Consider the following 24,893-nt stretch of genomic DNA (forward strand, 5'->3'; position numbering starts at 1 on the left):
GTCTCCTTGCCCTGTGTTGGGCTTCACAGATATACTGAGAAAAGTGCTCTCCTCAGCTCGGCAGCTTAAGACTCTTCTGAAGTGTGGAACATTCCACACAGTTTGAACTGACCCACTACACTTTACAATGCTATACGTCGTGTGACTTTATGTGTTTTGTGCGTATAAGCAAGGTTCATAGGCTCCTGGTGCATAAAGTATTTGAACTAAACAGGAGGCCACTCTCCAACTCACTGTCATCATTAGTGAAAAATGCCCCTTCATTTCCTAACATTAGCCTCATCTTTGAAGCTGTGCTTCTCCCATTACAGAGAGGCATGTTCAGTTAAGCCACAGGTAGGTCTGTGCATTCAGTGGTTAAATAAAAGTTCCATTAATGCATAACATATGAACCAAATTCCCACAATACAGAAAAGTCACTCAGCCCCACACAGTCAGGTGCTTTATCTGGTATTACAGGAGCAACATGAAGTTATGAAATGCCAGTCAACCCTAAACTGTTCTGGCACCACACAACATCACTGTGCTTCTTTGGTGACGCTGGAAGCCTGGGAAAGAGCTGGGCAGCCAGGAAGCTCGTATACACATTTGAAGAATGAAAGGCTTGTAAAGACATGTACAGGTTTAGCATGGAAAACCTGAGGAAAATAGGAAGACGAACAGTGAATAACATTTTTCACAGAAACAAATTCTGCTTTTGGGAGTGTAACCTTCCGGTTCCTTTCAAAGTATGCTGTCAGTTTATCATTTTGTTTCTTCATGGTGGGACTTAACAAGACACTGAGGAGAAACATCTGTCCAGTATAAACTAAATGATGCCGGTGCATACTGTCCTATGTCTTATTCAACACCCGCATTATTCAGGATATTCTCTCCATGTTTTCCAACAACAAAGTCAGACAGCATCAGCTTTTCAGAGTGCTTCCTCTCCACTAGTTTGTTTCTTCCCCCTTGCTCGACATGTGACATACAATTGAAGCTGTCTTGTGTCTCACACTTCAGGTGCAAAATCCTGTTTGGTTGAAGCCATTTCTTCTCTCTGGGCTTACATATACTTCACTTAATCCAAATGCCATTCTTACAGTTGAACCCTTCTGTATTGAGCGGCACACAATCTGGTTGTAATATTGTGCAACATTTACAAAAACAGGCTCAGACACCGGCAGAACTATCATAATACTGCGCTATGATTTTGATGCTTTTTATTTTGGGTTATACCCATTTGTTTGCAAAGTCTAGTGAAAGACCAGCTGACACTAGTCAGAAGCTGTTTTATCTCTTCTCCCCTCTTCATGTGTAGGTGCTTCTACCTCCATATGATGACAGCGTCAGTGTCCCTCCGAAGCAGGCTCCTCCACTGCCCTTCACTGCTACAGCATGAAAACAGTCCCAGGATCCTGCTGTTAATAAAGCCCCAGAAAAATGTATGCACTGCACTACCTTTCCAGTATACAGTCAAATTATGGATATCGTAGATCCACACACATTACAGTACACCCATGCACACACTGCCACGTCTCTCACACACACATTTGTGCTTGTGCACACTACTACCACCACCATGACCTCCCCATCCCTTCCTGTTATTTATTGGTGAATTCATATTTTTAGTGTGACTTCCATGAATCGTTTCCGTCTGTTAGTGTAATTCCAGAAATGATGGGCACTTTTATCTGAATCTGCCTATGGAAGCACTAGAAACTTTGATAGATGATAGATTATATATATTTGTATTAATTCTATTTATGCTCTGTGTGTATTTGTGAATTGTGACTTTGATATGCATAATGAACTTTTATGCACAAAACCGACGACGGTATTGCTCACAGGACTGAGTGAAGAGTCGTCAGGTGTCCCTGTTTGTCTCATCTGCATTTGTGGTCACAGTTGGATTGCCTTTATTCAGAACGTTCTTGCTGATGGGGGTGCGTTTTATAGACTCGTGTGTGAAGCGCCACCTTGACTGGAAGTTTTCCCAAGGAAAAGCATCTGCCTGTGTTCTGACATAATCAAAGAGCAGTAGTGCAGAACACATCACACCTTCCTGCCTTGTTGCTCAGCTGCAGACAGAATTGTATTGTGTTATAAAAATCAGCAGTGTTGGGTTGTGCTGTCTGACTCATATAACTTTTAAAAGTAACTGTGTGTTTGTGCTGATTGATGACTCATGTCTGCCTACTATTTATCTGTTTTGACAGCACTGAAGTAGCGCTGATCTGGAATCAGCTTGCTCCTTAAAATCACTGAATGATTTGCAAGAGGGAACCTGGGGTGATGGTTAGATTGGGCCTCTCTACATTGAGGAGCTCAATAAATATGGACCCCGGTTGTGGTTTTTCTATTAAGCTAATAGGAGCTTCTGGTCTGTGTGCACGAGTCTGTTTCACCAGATGTGGTTATTAGCCAGCTGTTCCCTGGACACAACATGTTTTGCAAGGATATAAAAGTCAAACCTGAGGACTGCTGCTGTATGGAAATTAAAGATGTAACATTTGTTTATTAAAATCTAATTCACTGACAAATGTTTGTGTTTTATTTTAGAGGTCGAGCTTGCGTGAACTCAAAAGTAAGTTTGTGTCTCAGGGACAATTTCAGGTATATTACTTAGCAGTATTACTGAGCAAGGTTTAGGACTCACCCACATCACTTACATTTTAATATTAAATATTTAGGGCTCTGAATGTGTAGAATTAAACGGTTCAGTCAGTAAAAGTATCTGAAAGTGATTGAAATCCACAAAGTTGCTGTTTTGCCAGCAGACTGAGCTGAACAAGAGGTGTCCCGTTGGTTGAAATCAGAGGGGGAGTAAATGGAGAAACAGAGAGTGAAAGAAATAAGGGGCAGAGCAACGAAAGAGCCTGCACAGATGCAACAAGACTGGGCTGGGACATATGGATGTTTACAGTGTGGAGCTACTGGACTGACACATCTTTACTGCTGGAACCTGGTGTTAGGATTCCTGAGAGACTTCGTTTGTGGGGATTGAGAAACTGGTTTTGACAAAGTAAGTAGCTTGAATTGTTTTTCAGATGAATCTCTGCACTTCACACTACTTGCATATTTGCACTATTTTCATTTAAAAGAACAAATTTTCTTTACATGGTAAACATGGTAAGAAAAGGAATCACTAGCTGTCACCTGTGTTGTATTTACTGGGTTAGGAAATGACTTAAATCAGCATCATGAAAAGCCATCAAAGTGAATGTGCAAAACAGAGATCATGTCCCATGTGACACTGTCAGATACATGGTGTTTTTGTATTTCCTAGTAAACACACTACCTTGGCTTTAATTCATGAGAAAATGTCAGAGGGGTTGTTCTGTGATGGAAACGAGCCATTTCAGTCACACACAAAACTGACATCTGTAATTACTCATATCTATTTAAAAAAATGTATTGATGCTTTCTTTCCAGGTGGGGTATCAGCTGTTTTTCATAACCATTCTTTGTTATTTTGGAAGTGTTTTTTAACATTGTATGCATATGAATTTGTTAATCTGATGACACATCAGTAAAGGACAGAGTAGAGCAAAGTAAAGATACCACGGCGCTACGTGGTTGTTACAGTGACTGTTAGTGAAGAAAACACTGTCAGACCTGTGGCAGAGACATCAAACAGATGTGAGATCAGAGGTCAGCAGCTCTGTGTAGGGTGCAACATGGATATGTGGCCCTTGCAGGGTGGGACCGTACCAGAGCTGTGAACAGACAGAGCTGCAGGAAATGAGCTCTTCAGAACTCCATTTAGAAATCGCAAATTCTGGAAGTTTACATGCTGCCTCAGAACAGAGGTTCCTCCTGTGCCACGTCACTCTGTTTTTGGATGTGGATCTTTTTGTTATTTTATGCACTGATCACTTCAGATGGCAGCGAGTCCTCCGCTCTGAATATGACAGCCAGTGAATGGCTCTCCTGGGGACTGGATAAGGAAATGATATGTGGTGCTGCTCAGCCTCCCTTAAATCATGTCAAAGCACCTGTGCAGCAAATCATCCAGAAACTCGCTCATATGGAAGTTTTGTTGACATCATATGATGGCTGATGGGAAAACATGACCCTCCTGTGTTGCCCACACTTTTTCAGAAACATAATTTAAAGTGGAATTCTGTATAAATTAATAAGTAAATATCCAGGATAAAATATTATAAAAATAACACATTTTCTTAATTAAATAACATTTATTTTATTTTTTCAAATCTTTTAAATTTTTTTTTTTTTTTTTAGTTTCCTTCCTGCCTTGTTGCTTTGTACTTGTCCATGCAGGAGTGTACTCTGCTACCACTAGACTGTGGGAATGTTTCTACCAGCTCTTGTCTTTGTACCATTATGTCTCTATAAGCACTACAGTTGGCACCTCTTGTCAGGATGAGGTCCCTGGCCCTCGGCCTCTTCTGCCTGCTGTGCTGTAATGCAGTGCGGCTGGACAGACGCCGTCCCAGACCTAGCGCAGCCAAGAGGCAAAATGAGACTGCTGTCCAAACCAGAGCAGGGGGTAAGAGATTAGTTGGTGACCAGAAGGTGTGTTTTGTCAGCTGCACTTTGCCTATTTCTGTCTAAGATACAAAGTCAAAGAGTTACATTTTGACTTAACAACCTACCTCCATGTCTTTAATCACAGAGAACCCTTGCAAAGCTGTCCCACTGGATTTCGTGTTTGTCATTGACAGCTCTAGAAGCATCCGTCCCCACGACTACGAGAAGGTCAAGACTTTCATCATGAACCTGCTTCAGTTCCTTGAAATTGGCCCTGATGCTACACGAGTTGGTCTCCTCCAGTACGGCAGCGTGGTCCAGCCCGAGTTCTCCCTCAACACCTACACTAATAACGTTGAAGTGGAGCAGGCAGTGAGGAGCATGAAGCACCTCGCCACAGGGACCATGACTGGGCTTGCCATCCAGTACACCATGGAGACTGCCTTCACTGAGGAAGAGGGAGCAAGACCGGCAAACCTGCACATCCCACGAATTGCTATGATTGTGACGGATGGAAGGCCTCAGGACACGGTGGAGGAGGTTGCTGCTCAGGCGAGGCAGGCCGGCATCCAGATCTTTGCTATTGGAGTGGGCAGAGTAGATATGAACATTCTGAAGGCCATAGGGAGCGAGCCACACTCTGAGCATGTGCACCTGGTGGCCAGCTTCAGCCAGATAGAAACCCTCGTCTCTGTGTTCCAGTCCAAACTGTGTGGAGGTGTTCAATCACATCTACTTCTCTTTTTATTCTGTTGTTCCTCCTCATTAACACCGGCATGTGTGTTGCTATTTCTTTGAGTCTGTATGTCGGTGTATGTCCCTGCATGCATTAGGTTCAGAGATGTGTGCAGTTGTGGACCATCAGTGTCATCATATATGTGTCAGCAGCCCTGCCTCGTACAGGTGCAAGTGCTGGGAAGGCTTCACCCTCAACCCTGATGGCAAGACATGCAAAGGTGACAAACCCACAGAGAATTAGTCACCTCCCATCAAATTTGCAGAGCGTTTTAACATCCTTTGGGTCTTTTTTTTGTCCAGAATTTTGTGCTTTGTTTCACTCTCACAGCCCTCATCAACTCCACTTTTGCCAGCAGCAGGCCAGCACCAAACAGTAGACACTGTTAGGAATTAGTTGGTTAACCTACCAAAATGCCCTTACGTTCATCCAGTGGACACAGTGAGTGGCAAAGTGTTGACAAAGCTCTTTTCTGTTTTTCATCTAATGTAACCCAGAGATTGATCACTGTGCTGATGGCACCCATGGGTGTGAGCAGGAGTTTACGAACACTAAAGACTCCTGTGTCTGTAAATGCAGAAAAGGCTACACACTCAGACCTGATGGGAAAACCTGCAAGCGTAAGCATTAAATCTTTTGTCTACATACTTGCTGTTATTTTAAAAAAGAAACTATCTTTATACCTGTAGACCTACCAGCTGTTGAGATGATAAAGATTTATTAATTCACAGCATGTGCAATGCTGTAAACATTTATCTCTATTGTACCCATTCCACTAAAGCTGCTTTGTATCTGCTGGATATTTGTCCTGTAGCCATATCAGTTTAACATGTGATAAATGATATATCAGTTTGTGTTTGCAGCTTGTTTTACCTGAGCTACAGGTTTAATTCTGCAGACTTCTCGGTAGATGACAGTGGGATTTCTCTTCATGTTGTCATTCTGCAGCTGAGGATATGTGTGCTGTTGTGGATCATGGCTGTGAACACATCTGCGCCAGCCTGCCTGATGGCTTCGAGTGTCGCTGCTGGCCAGGGTATCAACTCAACAAAGACCACAAGACATGCAACAGTAAACATACATTTCTTACTTATCAGGAGTGCCTTGTTTTCTTCTTCATCACTAATGGCCTTTCTTTATTTCCTCTGGCTTTTACTGCAGACTGCATTTTAATATACAGTAATTGTCTCTAAGGCAATAACTTTAACAACCCTAACAACTACACTACTGTATGTTACCCAATTGCATAGGCATGAGATTTCCATCTTTTTCCTAGCTCACTGAATTTATCCCTTGAACTAGTTCAGATGAAAAATTTCAATTTGGACAGCACACACAGTGAGGTGTAGACCAGTGGGAGTCCATCAAAAGAAAATGCATTGGACTGGTCTTCAGCTTTATATCTCGCCTCTATTGGTGTCATCATCCAGTAATGTGACTTAGATCATCATGAATACTAAGTATACAAACATTTACAATAATCTTTTTAGAAAGGTTTTGATGCAGTATTATAAACTCCTAATGGGAGTACCTTTGTGCAACATACAGCATATGTGTGTGTTTGATGGCCCTCCAGTCATGCACCAGTGTTCCTCCTGCCAGCGACATCCCTCCACCCACTGTAAGAAAATGTCCATTTAGTTCTTCTGGTGGATATTAACAGAATGGAGTGGGCGAGATTTCCTGAAGAATGTGTGCTTTTGCAATTATTAGAGTAGCTTGTGAAATGTAAAGGTGTTTCCATGGTGTCAGTGTGTTACTGAATCAAACCAAGAATGATTATGTGATCTTTCCTGTTTTGTGTTCAGAGCTCTGCAACTTCACCAGAGTCCTTGAAGTCCTTTGATTAAGAGAAGGATAAATATATTAAAGATTATATTTATGCTAATGTTATACCAAGCATGTGTTAATCTAAAAGCCCCTGTTTATACAAAAAACAGTCCTACCATGACCTGGGGAGCCATGGCTGTGAGAATGACTGTGTTAGTGTTCCACACCTGCAGATGTAAGAAAAGCTACATCCTCAGTCTGGATGATAAGACCTGCACCAGTAAATTCTTAAAAGCTTTTGTAAATACAGTCTCATTACAGCAACAGCTGACCAGAGGAACAGATTAAGACAAGGTGTCACACACGTGCATGCTTTTCTAACTGAAAACTGCTTAGAACAGTCATGAAATGAAGTCTGACCATCTTAAGCTGCTACAGACAGTGAGTGGCAAAGTGATGACAAAGCTCTTTTCTGTTTTTCCTCTGATGTCGTCCAGAGATTGATCACTGTGCTGATGGCACCCATGGGTGTGAACAGGATTTTATGAACACCGAAGACTCCTGTGTGTGTAAATGCAGAAAAGGCTACACACTCAGACCTGATGGGAAAACCTGCAAAAGTAAGCATTGCATGTTTTTTCTACTTGCTTGCTGCTATTTAAAAAAAAATCCAAGTTGTCTTTACACTTGTAGATCAAACCAACTCTTGAAACAATGTGTTATTAATTTAAAACATTTGTAAGGCTGTGTATATTTCTATCTACTTTATCCATTCTGCATGGAGGATTTCTATAGTTTGTTTCTAAAGTGGAGCAACATTAATGCAAGTGTTAACAAGTGTAAGAAGAAACCTGAGTACTTTATGACTCTTGTAAAGACTTTTTGTTTTTCATGTACATGTGCATGCTGGTCTCTACATTGCCCGTAGGAGTGAATGTGTGCGTGTGAGTGGTTGTTTGTCTGCGTGTTGGCCCTGCGATGGACTGGTGACCTGTCCAGGGTGTACCCTGCCTTCGCCCGATTGCTGGCTGGGATTGGCTCCAGCCCCCCCATGACCCTGTTTGGGACTGAGCGACATAGAAGATGAATGAATGAATGAATGAATGAATGAGTGTGCATGCTGTGCATGAATATTTAGTTGTGTGAAGTTAGGTTTCCTCTGTTCTCACTGACAATGACATCTGGAGGAGCTCATCATCTGCAACTTACAGTGACTGTGCTCAGTAATCTACCCATTAGACTATATATATCAAATGATGATACAACAGGAAATCATTAGGCGTCACCATCTGGGGTCTTTGGTAGGTTGATGGCCTTTGAAATACATTGCTTTGGACTGAAGTTTTGACTTGATAGAACAACGGCTTGAACCCCGTCCATAGACAGACAAACCCAACACATCTGTTCATAATCATAGAATATACGATTGTCATATTCCGCCCCGATGTCCTGCTGGAGACTCTTATTTTGAAAGGAACTTCCTGGTTTCCACCACTCCACTCTTCCAAGCTTCTCTACTGCCAATCAGTGGCTGATTCAGCTCACTTACTGTTTGTCTCCAAACTACATATACCGCCTTGTGTCTGATCTATGCCCTGACTCTCTGGCGGCCTTGCGCTTGCCATTTGCCAAGCTGTAGTGTATTTTCAACCATCTGTTCACTGGACCTGTTTTCTGTCTGTTCTGACTGTCCTCCAGTGCTACCCCTACTGTGTTGCAGGTTGCCTAAGAACTACTTAAGAACTGTCTTTTTGATTTCGTTCCTTATTTTCTGACAGCCTGTTTTAGTCGACTTATTTTTTTTTATTCAATAACTAAGCACAGTTTTTATGCTTATTGTGTTTGGTGACTGCCTTTGGTGTATGAAGTATTAGTGCATGTGCACAGTTTTTGTTCTATAACTTTTGCTGACCTGTCCAGTTGCATTGTTGCAGTCTTCCTGTGTGGGGAATGAGTTATTGGCCAGCAAATGAGATTTATGTACAAAAGACTGTCATTAGAGGCAGTGAGTTATTTTATCAATATTTGCATGCTGATCTGACTGTTCCCTGCAGAGACTGATCACTGTGTTGATGGGAAACACGGATGTGAACAGGACTCTATGAGCACCGAAGAGTCATGTGTGTGTAAATGCAGAATGGGATACACACTCCGACCTGATGGCAAAACATGTCAGAGTGAGTCTGAGTGTTTATAAATAGATAATACACTCCACAAAGGAAATAATGAATATTCCATTTATATTGAAATAAGATGGGATACTACAGAGTAAAATCACTTTATTTTGTAAAACAAATTTTAGACTGACCTTGACCAAACAGTTCATCTAAAGAAGACATGTTTGTATGAGGCAAAGAACATAATCTTAGATCATGTTCTTAAATGTTGCTTATGACTGGTCCTGCCTCTATTCCAGCATTTGCATGTTACATAATTTTAATTTTTAAAACAGCCTTAATCCCAGTTCACACAAAAGTCCCCTCACCTCAGATTAAGGGAATATGCTGTGTGTACCACTATTCTGTGGAATACATTTGGTTAATGTTGATGACCAGAGAGGATCAGCAGTAAAGAATGCAAACTTCCATGATCTAAGTCAAATTAATGCTTGTCTCTGTACAACTGAACTCCAAGGTCTGGACCTGTGTCAGACAGTGGGCCATGGCTGTGAGCACCAGTGTGTCAGCACCACTGACTCCTACATCTGCAGGTGTTTTGAAGGATTTCTGTTGGCTGAAGATGGGAAGAGCTGCAGAAGTATGACCTTGACCTTTCATATAGAAGATTGCCTTCAAAATGTTATTTGTATAAAGCAGCTTGACATCTATGTTTGTGACAGAACCAGAGTGTGGCGATGGAGTCATGGATCTGGTTTTTGTGATCGATGGCTCTAAGAGTCTGGGCCCGGCCAACTTTGAGCTGATCAAACAGTTTGTAAACAACATTGTGGACACAATGGACATTTCCAAGACAGGCACACATGTTGGCCTCCTTCAGTTCTCAACCAAGGTCCGCACTGAATTCACCCTGGGCCAGTACACCACAGCAGAGGACATCAAGCAGGCTGTTAGGCGGATGCAGTACATGGGGAGAGGTTCTATGACTGGCTCAGCGTTGCGTCACATGTTTGAGTCCAGCTTTTCAGTTAAAGAAGGCGCCAGGCCGAACACCCCACGTGTTGGCATTGTGTTCACCGATGGAAGATCACAGGATGATGTTTCTGAATGGGCTAATAAAGCAAAGAACTCTGGTACACACTTGTTCACCCTGTCAATTATCGTGACCTTGCCATCCAGCTTGTGACAGTTAGTTGCATTAAATATTTGAATCAAATTTAACTGTATTCTAATGGCAGTCTGTTTTCTTTTACCTCCAGGGGTCACAGTATATGCCTTGGGTGTTGGCAAAGCCATTGAACAGGAACTGAGAGAAATAGCCTCGGAGCCTGCGGAGAAGCACCTTTATTACGCTGAACATATTGAAAAAATGGGAGAAATTGCAAAGAAGCTCAAGTCCAGGATATGTGACGGTACTCCACACATAGCTGTCTCTGACTCTGTCAAACGAGAGGCTCCACCAAACAGGGTCCTCAGAACTGTCAAAAACTCTTCTGTTTAAAATCTAAACTAATATTAATAGATTACTAATAACTCTGTTCAATGTTATTTCTGTTCACTGTTCTGCACAATTTCATCTAAAGCTGTCCCTGGAAATGTTCAGTAAATTATTCTTCCCTGAAAATGGTGCATCCCTACTGCTCTTATCAAATCAAATCAAAATGTATTTATATAGCACTTTAAAAACAACATCTGGTTGACCAAAGTACTTTACAAGGGCAAGGTAAGAACTAAAATAAATAATATCAGTACAGGAATAAAACAACATAGAAACATAAACACACAATTATGATTAAGGGTAAAGGGTAAACAATCTAAAGAGGGCCTTCACATTCCAAATGATACCTCAAACATGGCAGATAGAGAATACAGATGTGTTGAAGCTTAGCTGATCCTGCTGTCTTCAGTGTAGCGAACGTACGCCACAGCTCAGACACTTCAGCCCAGCAGTGATCAGCCAGTGTGATCAGTCCAGATGATAATACTGATCAGGTGGGTGCAAGTGCCTGAGCTGTGGTGTACATTCTCTACACCGAAGAAGTTATGCCAAAACAACAGTTCTCTATCAGCCATGTTTTTTAAGATAAAGAATAAAACTTTGAGGCATCTTTTGGAGTATGAAGGCCCTTTATTGGCTTTGTTTGGCAAATCCTTGCTGAGGGCAGTTTTTTAAAATAATAGTTGAGCAAAAGGTTTAGAAAAGAGATGAGAGAGAAATGATGCACAGAGAAGATGTTCTGATCTCTCATTGTTTCCCTGCAGACAAACTGTCCAGTCAGAAGGCATGTCAGTGTGAGAATGTGATAATGTTTCAAAACCAGGTCACTGAGACGCTGAAGAATCTGGAGCAGAATGATATCCTTTTCTGATGTGCTATCAAACCCACATCGACATTCAGTACATTTTTTGGGGTTATATTGAGAAGATAAATGATAAAAGAGTGAATGAATGACAGCTGTGTACGATGATTCTGTTTAGCTGATTTAGATCAACAACAAAAACAGTCAGACTGCAGGTGATTACAGCTTTGTCTGGATATTTGCCTCTGACATACTTTTCCAGGTCAGATGACTTATAAGTGCGAAAATGATTCATGTTATCAGTTGTGCGCCCTGTGTTTTTAAACCTTGAATAATACAGTATTATTAGTAGTCAGTAGGATTATTAGTCCAGTATTGTGTCCAGTAAAGGACAAAAAAGACTGGTGCATGTTTAAAACACTGTTCAGTGGTGTGTCTGTTTTGGGAGTTTGGAAACAAACACATGTCAGAAAGACTTAAGTCGGTGCACTGTAAAGGTTTTGTTTCACGTCTAACAAGCAAACTGCTTTAACTAGAACACAGACACATTTAACAGGACAAAAATAATGCATCTCCTTTTAGCTTCCTATAAATTGTAATCATAAGCAAAGCTGCAGGCATTAGAAATAAGCACATTAAAATGACTGACAGAGATACAAAAGGAAAACATTCATACCTCTGTTCAGACAATGAGCATGAATGGTGGTCAGAGGAACACACTGTGCATAATACTACATTGAAGGGATAATATAGCATTAATATTAATGGTTAACTGTAATTGCTCTTAATTTAAAACAGAATTCAAGTGAGTTTAGGTTTTGAGCCCCTCATGAACCTTGATAAGTTCAATAAAAGTACTAATAAAGCACTGAAATGTTCTGCATTTGAAATAATACTTTATCAACAAAATATATTTAAAGGATTAAATGTAAAACTATTGGTTTGATAGTAAAATGGCCCCTGTGACATTTAGTTCTCAGTTCTTGTCTTTAATGTTGTAACTAGTTGAAGTGGAGCTAGTTTTATTTACTGTACATAGAGTTTAGTCCAGGGGTCAAATATTTTATAACACATAATTTAAACGTTTTGTGCATCAAATAGTTATTTCAACTGCTACTGAATTTGTAAAAGGCTTAGTGACAAAGACAAAGTTGACATGACACTGTTTGTAAGGAATTATATGACAAAAATGTCGGGTAACAGTAACTATATATTATATTTTGCACATAGTTTTTCTGAAACATAACTAGTGACTATCACTGGCAAATGCAGCAAATTGATGAACTTTGCTGCTGAATGTTGTAGATTTAAAATTAAGGAAGCAGGAAATATTGGTAAAGTACATGTACCACAAAACTGTACTTGTGTAATGTATTTGCATATAAGTATTCAGTTACATCCCTCTTGAAAAGGAGTAATAACACATCAGTACACAGATTTTAAAAAAGGAGATAAATCATTGTGATGTATGAAACAATATGTCATTGTTGAACAAAAGACTGTGAGCATCAGCTTTCGACAAAATAGAGGTAAATCAGATGGTCTGGGTAAACATACTGTACAGTGCATCAGCCTATTCAACTAAGAGACATGGCACTGGGAATTTGCACGTCCACACTACCACGCCAAAGTGTGGACACACTTTCCCATTGTCCAAACTTTTGAGTCATTTTCTGGTGTCAGGAAATAAGGTTTTCACACTTATTTGGTTATTTCATAGCCAATTCTCTTTAAGGAAAGGCAGTCCCATGCCAAAGAAATGTCCTAACTTGGCAGATTGTGTTCTTCATTTGTCCTTAACATGCTTACTTGAAGCCATGTCAAAGAAGCTGGAGACACTCGAGAATCAACTTGTGCTCAAATGAACAACAGGCTCCATCCGTGCCTCTTCTAACCTGCAGTGCAGCATTCACAGAAACCCTTTAATCCTGTTCAAGAACCTGCATTGAAACATATTCACATGCATTGCTTTCTATTGAAGCTCTATTCACTTTTATATACAACACAATGTAATTTTGTCTGTAATATTCTTTATGTATTGCCAAGTCACGTAAATAACTCTGTGTACAGTAATCTCACAAATAAACATTTGATCATGTTTGTTTGGTTTTGTGATGATCATACAGGCAACTTGTAGCATACTGTACCTTGACCAACTCCAGTAAACTACAACAATTTAACTTGTCTAGTAAGAAATCTGTGTTCTACGTGTGCTATCCTACACATGGCCACAGGGTGGTGGATCTCCTCCAGAGGGGAAACTCCTGTAAAGGGCCAGGCATGCACACATTTGCCTCCTCCTACAGTATGAATAGTGAGACAGTGTCAGGGAACACAGTGCACTGGCAGCGCTCAGCTGCATGCTCACAACAGATCGTTGTCTGGGGCAAGAGGGCAGCAGGCCATGCATGAAGACACAAACAGAAAAGAGAAAATGGTGCCCTGCTTCTCTTAGGAACTACTAAAGAGAGTTTGGCTGCCTGTGTTTTCACTGCCAGACAGTCCCTGTCTTTGCTAACAGGGTGTAGTGGGATTTGTGTTAGCCTCTGTAATAGCTTCCAAGTCTTTTTTCCTTTGTGAAACATGGGGTGCTCCTCATCCAGTGAAGAGACTGTTGATCAAGAGAAGAGACCAGGTACAAAGCCAGAGGAGAGCAATGGAGACACAGTGGGTAAGTAGTAAAGTGTCATTTATCTTTGATTGCTTGTGTGTGTGTGTGTGTGTGTGTGTGTGTGTGTGTGTTTTGAACCGATTAGCATGAAATAAGATACATTTAAATTCTCAGGATATGTACAGGAGTTTGCCCAACTTACTTTAACTCAGCCAGTTCTTGCTCCCGGTAGGTCTGGCACACTGTGCTTTCTCATGGAGAGAATTTGTCATGCTGTGCTACTTTCTCATCAACACCCAGAAGTAGCTGGCATTTATTTTTAGTCAGTCACTTCTGCCTGACATCCAGATTTACTGATGAAATGAGGCATAAGAAGGAGCTGACTTGTATGGTCGTGTTTAATTCCCAGCCCTATTCATCTAGCTTTGAAAAACTTCGTTAGGAATGCATGAAACTCGCACAGTGGCACTGTGTGAAAGCCAGCTGGGAGTGTTTAATCCATTTGAAACCTGAAGCAGGAGCTGCAACCCAACCTGTTTGCTTCTGTACTTGAATTTTCCAACAACCTGGCATAATACAGGCTGCATTGATTGCATTGACTTGATTAGTTCAAGTCAGTATTATTTATGCCTATCCTCTGTGCCCATGCACAGCACTTCCTTCTTCCACTATGTCACTGTATGATGTTTGTGTCAGGCCATTGTCTGCCTTGCCTTGTTTTGCCTATTGTATTCTTTGCCCATGAAGGCTTCTCTGAATGTGGATAAATGGGTGGGGAGATAGTTCATATAGTATACAGTCTGTTTAAAGAACCAGCTGTATGCCATCCAAGCCCCCACTGGTCCCATCCTGTGTCTGGGCCCCTAGCTGTCCGTGTCCCTCCTCCCGACCTCATGCTTCTGGCCAGCCATGCCACTGTTTTGACAGAGATCTTTGTCATAATTGGCTTCTAAATCATGTTGTCACAAAAGTCATCCATCTATGGAAAGGTTGTCTCTGTCTCAGGCCAAACACACATTCAGATTTTTCAACAGCAGCTCTGGCCTAGTGTTCAGACAACAGCTTTCTAGTCTGTGTGATAAGTTGGTGTGTGTGCATGTCTCTTAAAGAATAGAAGACTGATGGAGAACATGTTGGAAATCTTTTAAAGACAGTCAAATAGCTTTCAGGATTTAAAGGTTGTAGAAAAAGTTTATAAACACCTTACCTTTACAATTCTACACTCTTAGTTCAAATAAATGTGATATTATAAAACTCTTGCATTCACCTAAATACTTTGCATGTTCTCCCACTGGCTCATTTTGATTCGAGTTGCCAGTCTGTCACATTCCCTTCCACCTTCACTCTCAGTTGTTTTTACACCTTCTGACAGAAAAAAAACATCAGGAAGCTGCAGCAACCAAACTATCCACCCATTCAGCCAACTGAACCTCTCAAGTTTCTCTCATTTGTGAACGATGTCCACTCATTTGTCCATAAAATAATTATAGACACAAAGCTTGAGCTGGGCTGCTGCGATTCTTGTAACTAGATGTGCATGGAAGTTCCTGACATTTGAGTTAACATATCCAAGCCCACTATTGTTCCTCGTCTAGCTTCTCCCAAGGCTTGATCACGCCCACAGTTATACAAATAAGGCTCAGGAGATAAGGATAAAGTTATAGGCATCTGTCCTATTTGCACATACTGTATATTTGATTTCCTCTGAGAGTGAGAGTGACTTTCATGTCTTCAGCGTTTAGACAAAGACAGGCTTCAGTAAGTCATCGTTTTAGCTACGGAATGAAAGGTTTTCCTCTGCATGCATTCTGTGTGCCCTGTATTGCTTATTTCACATTGTGTTCCATGATGAGAACAAGCTGAACTTCCACTGTTTTCCTGCAGTTAGGTTTACAAATCCAAATTTATGTTGTGCTCCATGTGCACATAAAATGCATTGTTTAAAATATGTTTGGTGTAATCATTAATTTTACCATTGTATAATTTTAGCAAACTTTCATCACATTATTATTTAGAAATCAGTTTAGAAATAAATGCAATGTATTCATTCAAGGGAGGAGCATACATGAACATACACAGCATCCTACAATACAGCACCTAATTCTTGGATGATTGAACATCTTAGTTCAGTGCATTGTATGGAAGTTGACCAATGAACGACAGATGTGGTAATTTGTTAACAAAACCATTCAGGCCATTAGACTAGTTCAGGAGATTCCGACTGCCCACCAAATTTCCAGGTCATTCAAATGAAAAATCATCCTGAAGTGTTTTTTGTTGCTCAGTGTTGTCATGCAGTCAGGGTTACATACAGTCTTATGCAAAAGTTTAGGCACCCCTTGATAAATAACAGATTTTGGTGATTTTTTATTTGAACAGATGTTAACACAGTTTCTCTTGGAAATGGAAAAAATGCACAATATTTTCTGCAAACAGTGATGCATAGTTACTTCTTATGCCATAAATTGAACAAAAATAAAAAATAAAAACATGATTATGGCATGGTGCAAAAGTTTGGGCACCCTAAGAGTTCCAGAGTCTCAAAGTCTCTCACAAGGTATCAGACCTTAATCAGCTCGTTAGATCTGATGCACAGCAACAGCTGTCATTGGTAAATGCCAATTTCAAAGCTGTACAAATACTTTGACTCTTCAAACCTTGTGCACACACTTGTGGACACCCAGCAACCATGGGTTCCTCTAAGCAGCTGTGTAAGACCCTGAAAATGAAAGTTATTGATGCCCACAATGCAGGAGAAGGCTACAAGAAGATAGCAAAGCGTTGTCAGCTTGCAGTTTCCACAGTAAGAAATGTAATTAAGAGATGGCAGATCAGGGGAACTGTGGAGGTCAAGATGAGATCTGGAAGACCAAGAAAACTCTCGGACAGAACTGCTCGTATGCTGGTCAGAAAGACAAATCAAAACCCCCATTTGACTGCAAAAAACCTGCAGGAAGATTTAGCAGACTCAGGAGTGGTGGTGCACCGTTCCACTGTGCAGCGATGCTTGCACAGACAAGGCCTTCATGGAAGAGTCAGCAGAAGAAAACCTTATCTGCGTCCCCATCATAAAATCCAACGTCTGAAGTATGCAACAGGACATCTACAGAAGCCCGATGCGTTTTGGAAACAAGTGCTGTGGACTGATGAAGTTAAAATAGAACTCTTTGGACACAATCAGCAAAGGCATGTTTGGAGAAAAAAAGGAGCAGCATTTCATGAAAAGAACACCTTGCCAACTATTAAGCATGGGGGTGGATCTATCATGCTCTGGGGTTGTGTTGCAGCCAGTGGCACAGGAAACATTGCACGGGTGGAGGGAAGAATGGATTCCACTAAATACCAGCAAATTCTAGATCAGCAACTGAAAGAACTGAGGAAAATCTGAGGACTGGGGAAAATCCTAATACAGGTTCTTTTTTTGTTGTACCTGTATTGACAGCAGTCAGAAAAGGTTACATCACAAAAGATGCACAAACCATTGAGGAACAGATGCAGCTGCCTGTGCAGACTGCCTTACCAGGTCATCTTCAACCAGAGACCGATGATGTTTCAGAGGCCATACTAGTGGCCCTGGAGGCCCAGGAGGACCTTGGCTCTGGGGAGGACCTTCTGGCTGCTCCTGAACCACAGCCAGATCCTGCTGTTTTTGAAGCGCAAGATTCAGAGGCTCCGGGTGCTGCTCCAAAAGAAGTCTGCTCTGAACCCGAAGCTGCTGTAGTGGGGGTGGAGGCACAACCTCCTGTGGATGAAGAAACTTTAGAGGATATGGCCATGCCTGAGGTCAAAGTCTTTGTTGAGGCTAAAGAGGAGGCCCCCAATGTTGAGTCTGTTGCAGTAGTGCAGACAGAGGCCACTGCGGTTAACGAGGGAGTGTTTGCTGTGCCAGCTGAGACAACCCCTGCTGTTGAACCTGTTGTATCTGAGCGAGTAGAGACTGTGGTGGCTGAGGAAGGGGCTGTAAATGTGGACACCAAATCCTCAGAACCAGGTGAAACTTCACAATCAGCACCAGGTAAGGCTGTAGTACCAGAGGAAACTTCAGCATCAAGTGAAGCCTCAGCACCTGGAGGGGCTGCAGAGCCTGTAACAGACAATGAAATTGCTGCAGCAACTATTCCAGAGATGTCTCCAAATACTTCAGTCACAACTGGGCCCCAAGCTGAGTCTTATCCTGAGACTGAAGCTGAATCTGTTGCTGCTGAGCTCCTCCAGGTGGCAGAGACTCCTGCTTCCACAACAGCTGTTTCCAGGACCCCTGCAGAAATAGTCCCAGAAGCATCACCAGCAGCCGTCACCTCAGAGTCCATAGCAGGCAGTGCAACCCGAGCAGAGGCTCCTGTGGCTGAACCCACCCCATCGGACACTGAAGCACCCTCAACACCAGCTCCTGCTGCTAATCCAGCCTCTGAACCCTTATCTGAAGGTATAAAACACTAATGCTTCAAAAACATTCTTTTTCTTATTCTAGTGTAAAATTTCAATCATTTCTTGGCATGCTCAAATAAAGAAACAACTCTTAGGGCCCATTTTTAATTACTCCTACAGCAAATATTGAAAAGTATATTTAGACTTGTATTTAGCCATTTAAAAATAAGTTTCTTCATATTGGACAGTTCACAAACTACGATCCATGGTCACATTTCTTCAAGAGTAAAACTATTAGCGACTGAAGCGTGGGAATACAGTAGGATTCATGTAGATGATAGCTACCATTGTTAAGGAGTGTTTTGTATGTTTTGAGGGAGTTCATGAAAGACTTTGCTGCTCAGTGAATTACTTGATTAAACATAGACTTCTCTCCCTAACAAACCTGTCACACTAATGCTGACTTTTAGACGTCATTGCTTGTTGCAACCTGCTTGATTAGGCATGAACTGACAGCTTTTGGGTGGAGGTCAAACATTGCCAGTGGCTTAAATATTTGAGAAATATACTGCAAACATCCGTTATACACTAAGCATGCAAACAGGCAGACAGAGGTCAGAAGGAAGATGTGTCACTTAGTGACAGAGCAACAGTTATATGAGAAGATCTTATTTACATTCAGGTAAACAATTAGTAGTCCTTCACATGTATCAGCAGCCAATCCAGCTTCTTGTCATGCATTTGATCAAAGCATGAAAGATGGGTTTTACAACATCAGCCCCTCAAAGGGGCTGCCATTGGTGACTAAGCCAGTATCCAACACATGCATGTTTATAGACACCAAGCTCCCAGTGAACCATTTAACCAAACAATCTTGCACCAAACAATCCCTCACATAGGCTCCTGTGTGTAGCCCTGTGATTGGCTGGTGCTGACAGAATGAAGAGGATATTGTTGGACCTGTGAGACTGAACGATTATTGCAGGATCATGTTGTCAGTTCCAGTCACGCATCTCTCACTCGGTGTGCTCTGTCATGAGCGCAGAATAGTCATGCCCTGGTGCTTCACATTACTGCAGACAGTATAAATGTGCAGGTGTGACTGAATTCCATCATAATTTGGAAGAAAATCCATTTTCAGGGCTTATTTTAAAGAGAAATTCAGTTGTTATAAGATTGAGCTAACATTCTCTTCACCGACTTACAGTATATATCACAGCATCTGTTTTATCTCCTATACAGCACCTACTGATGAGATATTTCAGAATGTAACTTGTACATATGTATATACTGTAGGGTTTACTCAGTGTGGATGAATTTAATTACACATACATGCAGCAGCAGAGTCTTTATGTATTTAGCTGTGATGTGCAAAACGAGATCTTTTCACTACAGAGTATAACTGTTTTCAAAATGTAGGTAATGGCCACAGAATACTGATGGCTATTGAATTTGTTTACTGAATATATTAATTGTAAGTGATCAGTTGCGGTGTGTAAAAGGCAACAGTCAGGGTTCTCAGTCACACTTGACTCTTGGAGAACATACTGTACATTCAGGCCAGAGACGCCCCTTCAGGCAGCACATGCAGAATACTGCTCTGGTGTGGAAGATGTTGCTTGAGACTTTCTATCTGGAGGGTATGCTGTGTGCCTGCACACCAATTACTATACAGTATAGTGAATATGTGAGTGTTAAGAGGGCAAGTAAATCACTAGTAAACCAGTTCAGCAGAACCAGATGTAGTTAAGGAGGAATGTTAACTCTTCACTTGATTGTGGCAAAGCCATGTCAAACAAGCTCAAGGTGTCATCAGATTGAAAGACTTGAATGTGGCTTGTACTGAGTGAAAATGTCATGCATTGTTTGTCTCTCAATGTGTGTGCAGCAGTGTGTGCAACAGACGAATTTCAAACCAAAAAGGAGGACTGACTTGGTAAGAGCCTAACCATAACTCACACACAAACCCAGTGTATGTGCTGCAGGATCAGACTCACTTTACTTACTGCTGGAGAGGAGCTGTCACATCCATAGGAACACAGTATGCCTTGTATATCAGATGCTTCAAGACTGCCCATTCTTCTCTTATCTTGTTTCAGGTGGAAGATGTCAACTGGAAGAAAAACATGATGAAGCAATAAAACAAACAATTCATTTCCAGTATTGACTAGATAACTAATATGCAAGGTGCCTTAATAATTTATCTTTTAGGAAAGATCAGAATTTTCCCAGTATTTGAAAATACAAACCCTTATGAAGTGTTTTTCTACAGAGACCTGAAGGGTCTGGAGCCACACGAAGGCTTTTGTGCTCCAAGCGCTATGAAAACATGTAGGATAGGAAATATAAGACAAGATGGTGCAATAGTCTTGTTTTAGATGTTGTCAACCCAACAATGAATGGAGTTGGCCTATTAAAGTGTAGAGAATGATGCTTACAGTAAAGCTCTGGCTATTTAAAATGTAAATTCTGCCATGTAATTACATGTAGATGTACAAATCCACATTTTGGTTTGGTGTTTACACATTATTTAACTGCAATCTTTGTAATGTAATGTAAAAGGAAGGACAATGCTGATGCTATGTAAGAGAGTGTACAGTCATAAGCACTAGTGAGACAAATTCACGCTGTCCTAAAAAACCTTTTTGATATAACTTCATTGGTTTACATGGGAAAATAAATTAAATATACATATTTGTTCTGTGTCAGGGAAAAAATACATGCATAATCAGATGCATATAAAAAAGATGCGTGGTCAGGCCAAGGATTTACAGTAGTTGATCCAAGTACTGATATGTCACCTTGCTGGTTCATTTTATGCAGCTGTGCTCTAGCTGACAGATGTTCATGACATTCTATCTCTGAAAATGAGGGTGTTAATGAGGCCTTGTAACATTGATGCCATATGCACACTGGTTTAGCTTTGAGTGCATTATATTCCACATATAGTGGGCAGGGCATTTCAATTTTCAGTAGTTTTACATGTTTTTTTTTTAAATGAGTCAAAGTGAAAAAATACTTTTGATTGCACATGATATGATGGACAATACTGGCAACCTGTACAGGGTGAACCCCGCCTCTTGCCCAATGTCAGCTGGGATAGGCTCCAGGCCCCCGTGGCTCTCGTCAGGATAAATAGTATAGATAATGGATGGATGGACGATGGACAGTGTGGGAGCCACATTTTGTTTTGATATCTATTTTGTTTGTTTCTCGGTAGTACATTCACTCTCTGAGCTTTGTCTATGATTAAGCTAACCTTTTAGTGTACAGAATAAAGATTTACTAACTAATATGTGTGTATTTTTTGTAAGTGGGACTGTATTGTAATGTATGTCACTGCTGTGCTTCTGATACCCCAACATGTTTTATACTTAAAGGTATGTGCATAAAAGCAGCCTGCTTTAAGTGACTGATGCTTACAGCAGAATAGAGTGCAGAGTGTTAGCTGGCCAACTACATTATCCAAAGGTAAAGGACTGACCTTTAAAATATTAGTTTAGCATAGGCTATGGCCTGTAGATCCACAACTTTTAAAGGTGAAATGTGAATGTAATTGATAGAGGCAGAGTCATTTTAGAAGTTAGACCACATGTCTATCTAACAAACTGTGATTTTTTTGTTGTTGTTGTGCATAGTCCCAGGAACTGGGATAGTATTCCCTGTGAAGGACTGTGGTTCTTGTTACCATTGCTAACTCTGAGAGACGAGACAGTCCAAGTAACTTCAAAGCAGTGCTGATTTATTCAAAGGATCACAGGTAAAATTAACATTACACGCTCAGGTATCTTGCACCTCCATACTGCACGCAGGCAGATGTAAGATGAAAGACCCTGAACTCACCAGGCCTATACATTATATCCCCTCGGTTGGGCTAGCCCCATACTACACAGAAACGTCAACCGAGACGTCTCTGTTACCAGCTTTGCAGCTGGCCATAGCAGTAGTCAAAACATGAAGCAAATCAATGTGTGTGTGTGTCTGTTGATTAAGTGGTGTGTAGCTAAAAACATTCTCACATGACCTCTAGTGAAAAACCTAATACCTGGTATTCAAATAAGTAATGACATTATGTGCACAAAACGTGGCCAAGCCAACCGTGTCATTTAAAATGAATTCATATTTTGCAAAAGGCTGACGTGTTTGTTGACGGTAACCGTTATGCTTGTTTTTTTTTTTTCGTATTTACACCAAGAAAGAGGGAATAATTTCGTATTGATTTGTGTGACGGTAGAAGCTTGGTGGCATTTTTTGCAACAATGCCACCAAAGACGGCAAGATGAGAACCAAAAGCTGATGAGGAATATGTTTCACTAGCGCAGGTAATGGAGTTACTGCAGCAGCAAAAGGAAATGTACACAGCGTTGCTGAATCAGCAACAGGATAATTTCAAGAGTTTCGTCAAAGTCATTATGGACTCAACTAATCTCAGACTGGATTCTCTGGCTAGAGAAATGCAGGACATAAAAAACAAGTCTAAAGTTTACACAGAAGGAAGTTGATGACATCAAGGTTTTCAATGGTAAACAGGACGAGCATAACAGCGCGATGCGGTCCGACATTTACAAAACTTGTGAAAGTTTAATGACAATAACCGATAAATGTAACAAATGTAATTCTACAAAAATGCCTATTCTGAGGAAAAAGATAGCACACCCTAGCCCCTAATAGCTAGTGTTACCTCCTTTGGCTGAAATAACTGCAGTGAGACGGTTCTTGTAGCCATCTACCAGTCTCTGACATCAGTCTGAGGGAATTTTACGGAGTAGTGCGCAGTCCCATACATCAACTGGCCGGCCAGAAACTATAGGTAAGCGGAACCTTGGTTTATACATAAACTCCGCACATTGAATTAATTCTAAATTAAGGCTGATGTGTGGGCTGCCCACTCTTAATGTTCTAAATTGGATCCAAAACAGTAAGGTTAATGAAACACTTTTTTTTCTGTTTTTGAATGCTGTGCTGGTTTGTTCATTGTCACATGTACAGTTAAAAAAAGCACAGTTTCATTTGAGGGGAGTAAATGAGTGTCGTTGATCACAGAATTTGATACCAATAAGGGACATAAAATTCATGTTTTATAAGTGGATTTCTGCTACGTGGTAGCAGTTGTCTCCTCAATTTTCCCATTTCCTTTTTAATTTCCCTCCGGCTGGAGCAGAAGCAGAGACTCATCTCAACAATAATAGCAGTTGTCTCCTTTATTTTCCCATTTCCTTTTTAATTTCCCTCTGGCTGGAGCAGAGGCAGAGACTCCTCTCAACCAAACAAATGACTCTCTGATACACACACACATGATAACAGGCACAGGGAAAATTGCTGGTCTCAATGTGTGGGTGGGATAACTGTACAAAAGGCTAATTAAAACGTTTTTCCACAAGTGTATCACGCTGGACAATAGGTTCATTGTGAGAATTTGTTGTGGAGTGAACGTGCCTTGTACAGCAGTGTAAAATTCCGGGTGAGAAATAGGATTAGTGGGAAAAATTGCATCAGTTAGGGTGACTGCTTGTCCTGTTGAGATAAAATGGACAAATTGATTGGGAATGAACCCCCAGAAATTGTGCGCAGAAGAGCTTAGCCTTCTATAGAAGCTTCACACTCTGATCAGTTTCCACTGGGCCAAGAGTCTCTCATAAAGGACAGCGTCACGTGTGGCATATTAATTTTTCATGATGGCTGACTGTGATGTGATTCAGGACTGGAAAAATTGCAAATCAGGCACATTGGGTGCTATCTTGTATCAATTGTTGAACAAATGGCTTGGCACACAGAATTTAAACCAACATTGTAGTGAAACAGAATGATTTGTATGTCGGACTCAAAAAATGGGTCAAATGGGTTTGTTTGGGTCCTATGACGAGGCCCCACCAGCAGATGGGGCTGTAAAACTGTTCATTAAACAGGCTGCTCGCCTGACTGCACAGGCACGTCTCTGCCATAGGACAGCGAGTTTGTTACAGAGGCACAAAACAGAAGCTAAACTTAAACAATGTGAGACATTTCTGCAAGACTGTGTCTGTTTTCTGGGCGAGTTTGAAAAAATCCAGAGAGCCACATCAAGTGTTGGAACAGCGCATGTCCCTGATACTTCCTCCTGTGACACGCGGGGACACACACCCTCGGCTCCTCCCCCTCACACACAAGCTGCAGAGGAAGACAGAGAGGAGGCAGACTTTCAAAATAAAGCTCACCACCAAATGCCATTACGTGCTTTTGCTGATACTGAACACAGTGGTTCATCATTAGTTGTGATTAAAGGAGGTATTTTAAAAAGTTTTCCCGGTGAGGAGGAAGACTGGACTATTGCGCAACAGTATTTAGATGGCGTGCTGCAATATCTGGGGCACAGACTGCCCCGTGCAGTGACGAGCCAGGCACTTCCAGTCAGAGGAGTGCAGTGGGCTCAGACAGTATGAAGAATTTGCTGAAAGAGTGTAATCCTTTGGTGAAAACTCAGACTTCTAGTGTTTGTACTGCTTCTGCTACAGGGAATAAAAAGCATGGTTGTCACAGGG

General features: G+C 41.3%; 3 protein-coding genes across 6 annotated transcripts in view; all 3 read left to right on the forward strand.

The window, feature by feature from the left end:
- Positions 1–2,048, forward strand: part of LOC109966628 (lysosomal-associated transmembrane protein 4B-like) — an 8,040-nt gene extending 5,992 nt beyond the window's left edge. The window contains exon 7 of the mRNA XM_020611591.1: positions 1,301–2,048. Coding sequence (XP_020467247.1) covers positions 1,301–1,381 — 81 coding nt within the window. The 3' untranslated portion in view covers positions 1,382–2,048. The remainder of the gene's footprint in view (positions 1–1,300) is intronic.
- A 713-nt stretch (positions 2,049–2,761) lies between these two features.
- Positions 2,762–13,455, forward strand: LOC109966654 (matrilin-2). 2 transcript variants are annotated; one of them, XM_020611673.1, is made up of 13 exons: positions 2,762–3,004; positions 4,340–4,492; positions 4,619–5,191; positions 5,307–5,429; positions 5,707–5,829; positions 6,158–6,280; positions 7,477–7,599; positions 9,034–9,156; positions 9,614–9,736; positions 9,819–10,229; positions 10,356–10,508; positions 11,359–11,451; positions 13,206–13,455. In XM_020611673.1, exons 2-13 carry the CDS (start codon positions 4,366–4,368, stop codon positions 13,259–13,261), a joined length of 2,151 nt encoding a protein of 716 aa, XP_020467329.1. In that variant the 5' UTR covers positions 2,762–3,004; positions 4,340–4,365; the 3' UTR covers positions 13,262–13,455. The 2 variants fall into 2 exon arrangements, with proteins under 2 accessions (XP_020467329.1, XP_020467330.1); XM_020611674.1 differs by having other exon boundaries at positions 10,365–10,508.
- A 263-nt stretch (positions 13,456–13,718) lies between these two features.
- LOC109966633 (cell surface glycoprotein 1-like) lies at positions 13,719–21,659 on the forward strand. 3 transcript variants are annotated; one of them, XM_020611597.1, is made up of 4 exons: positions 13,719–14,067; positions 17,450–18,433; positions 20,264–20,311; positions 20,475–21,659. In XM_020611597.1, exons 1-3 carry the CDS (start codon positions 13,980–13,982, stop codon positions 20,305–20,307), a joined length of 1,116 nt encoding a protein of 371 aa, XP_020467253.1. In that variant the 5' UTR covers positions 13,719–13,979; the 3' UTR covers positions 20,308–20,311; positions 20,475–21,659. The 3 variants fall into 3 exon arrangements, with proteins under 3 accessions (XP_020467253.1, XP_020467254.1, XP_020467255.1); XM_020611598.1 differs by having other exon boundaries at positions 20,267–20,311; XM_020611599.1 differs by having other exon boundaries at positions 17,453–18,433.
- Positions 21,660–24,893: the final 3,234 nt, after the last annotated feature.

The sequence above is a fragment of the Monopterus albus genome, unplaced genomic scaffold, assembly GCF_001952655.1.
Source record: "Monopterus albus unplaced genomic scaffold, M_albus_1.0 scaffold116.1, whole genome shotgun sequence".
NCBI classification, from domain to species: domain Eukaryota; kingdom Metazoa; phylum Chordata; class Actinopteri; order Synbranchiformes; family Synbranchidae; genus Monopterus; species Monopterus albus.

Bases quoted from the DNA above. Each gene is read 5' to 3' on its own strand.
- LOC109966633 (XM_020611597.1), top strand. From the start codon at position 13,980: ATGGGGTGCTCCTCATCCAGTGAAGAGACTGTTGATCAAGAGAAGAGA. The intron at 14,068-17,449 runs GTAAGTAGTAAA...CTGTATTGACAG, and splicing joins GAGCAATGGAGACACAGTGG to CAGTCAGAAAAGGTTACATC. The intron at 18,434-20,263 runs GTATAAAACACT...ATGTGTGTGCAG, and splicing joins CTCTGAACCCTTATCTGAAG to CAGTGTGTGCAACAGACGAA.
- LOC109966654 (XM_020611673.1), top strand. From the start codon at position 4,366: ATGAGGTCCCTGGCCCTCGGCCTCTTCTGCCTGCTGTGCTGTAATGCA. The intron at 5,830-6,157 runs GTAAGCATTAAA...GTCATTCTGCAG, and splicing joins TGATGGGAAAACCTGCAAGC to CTGAGGATATGTGTGCTGTT. The intron at 6,281-7,476 runs GTAAACATACAT...GATGTCGTCCAG, and splicing joins AGACCACAAGACATGCAACA to AGATTGATCACTGTGCTGAT.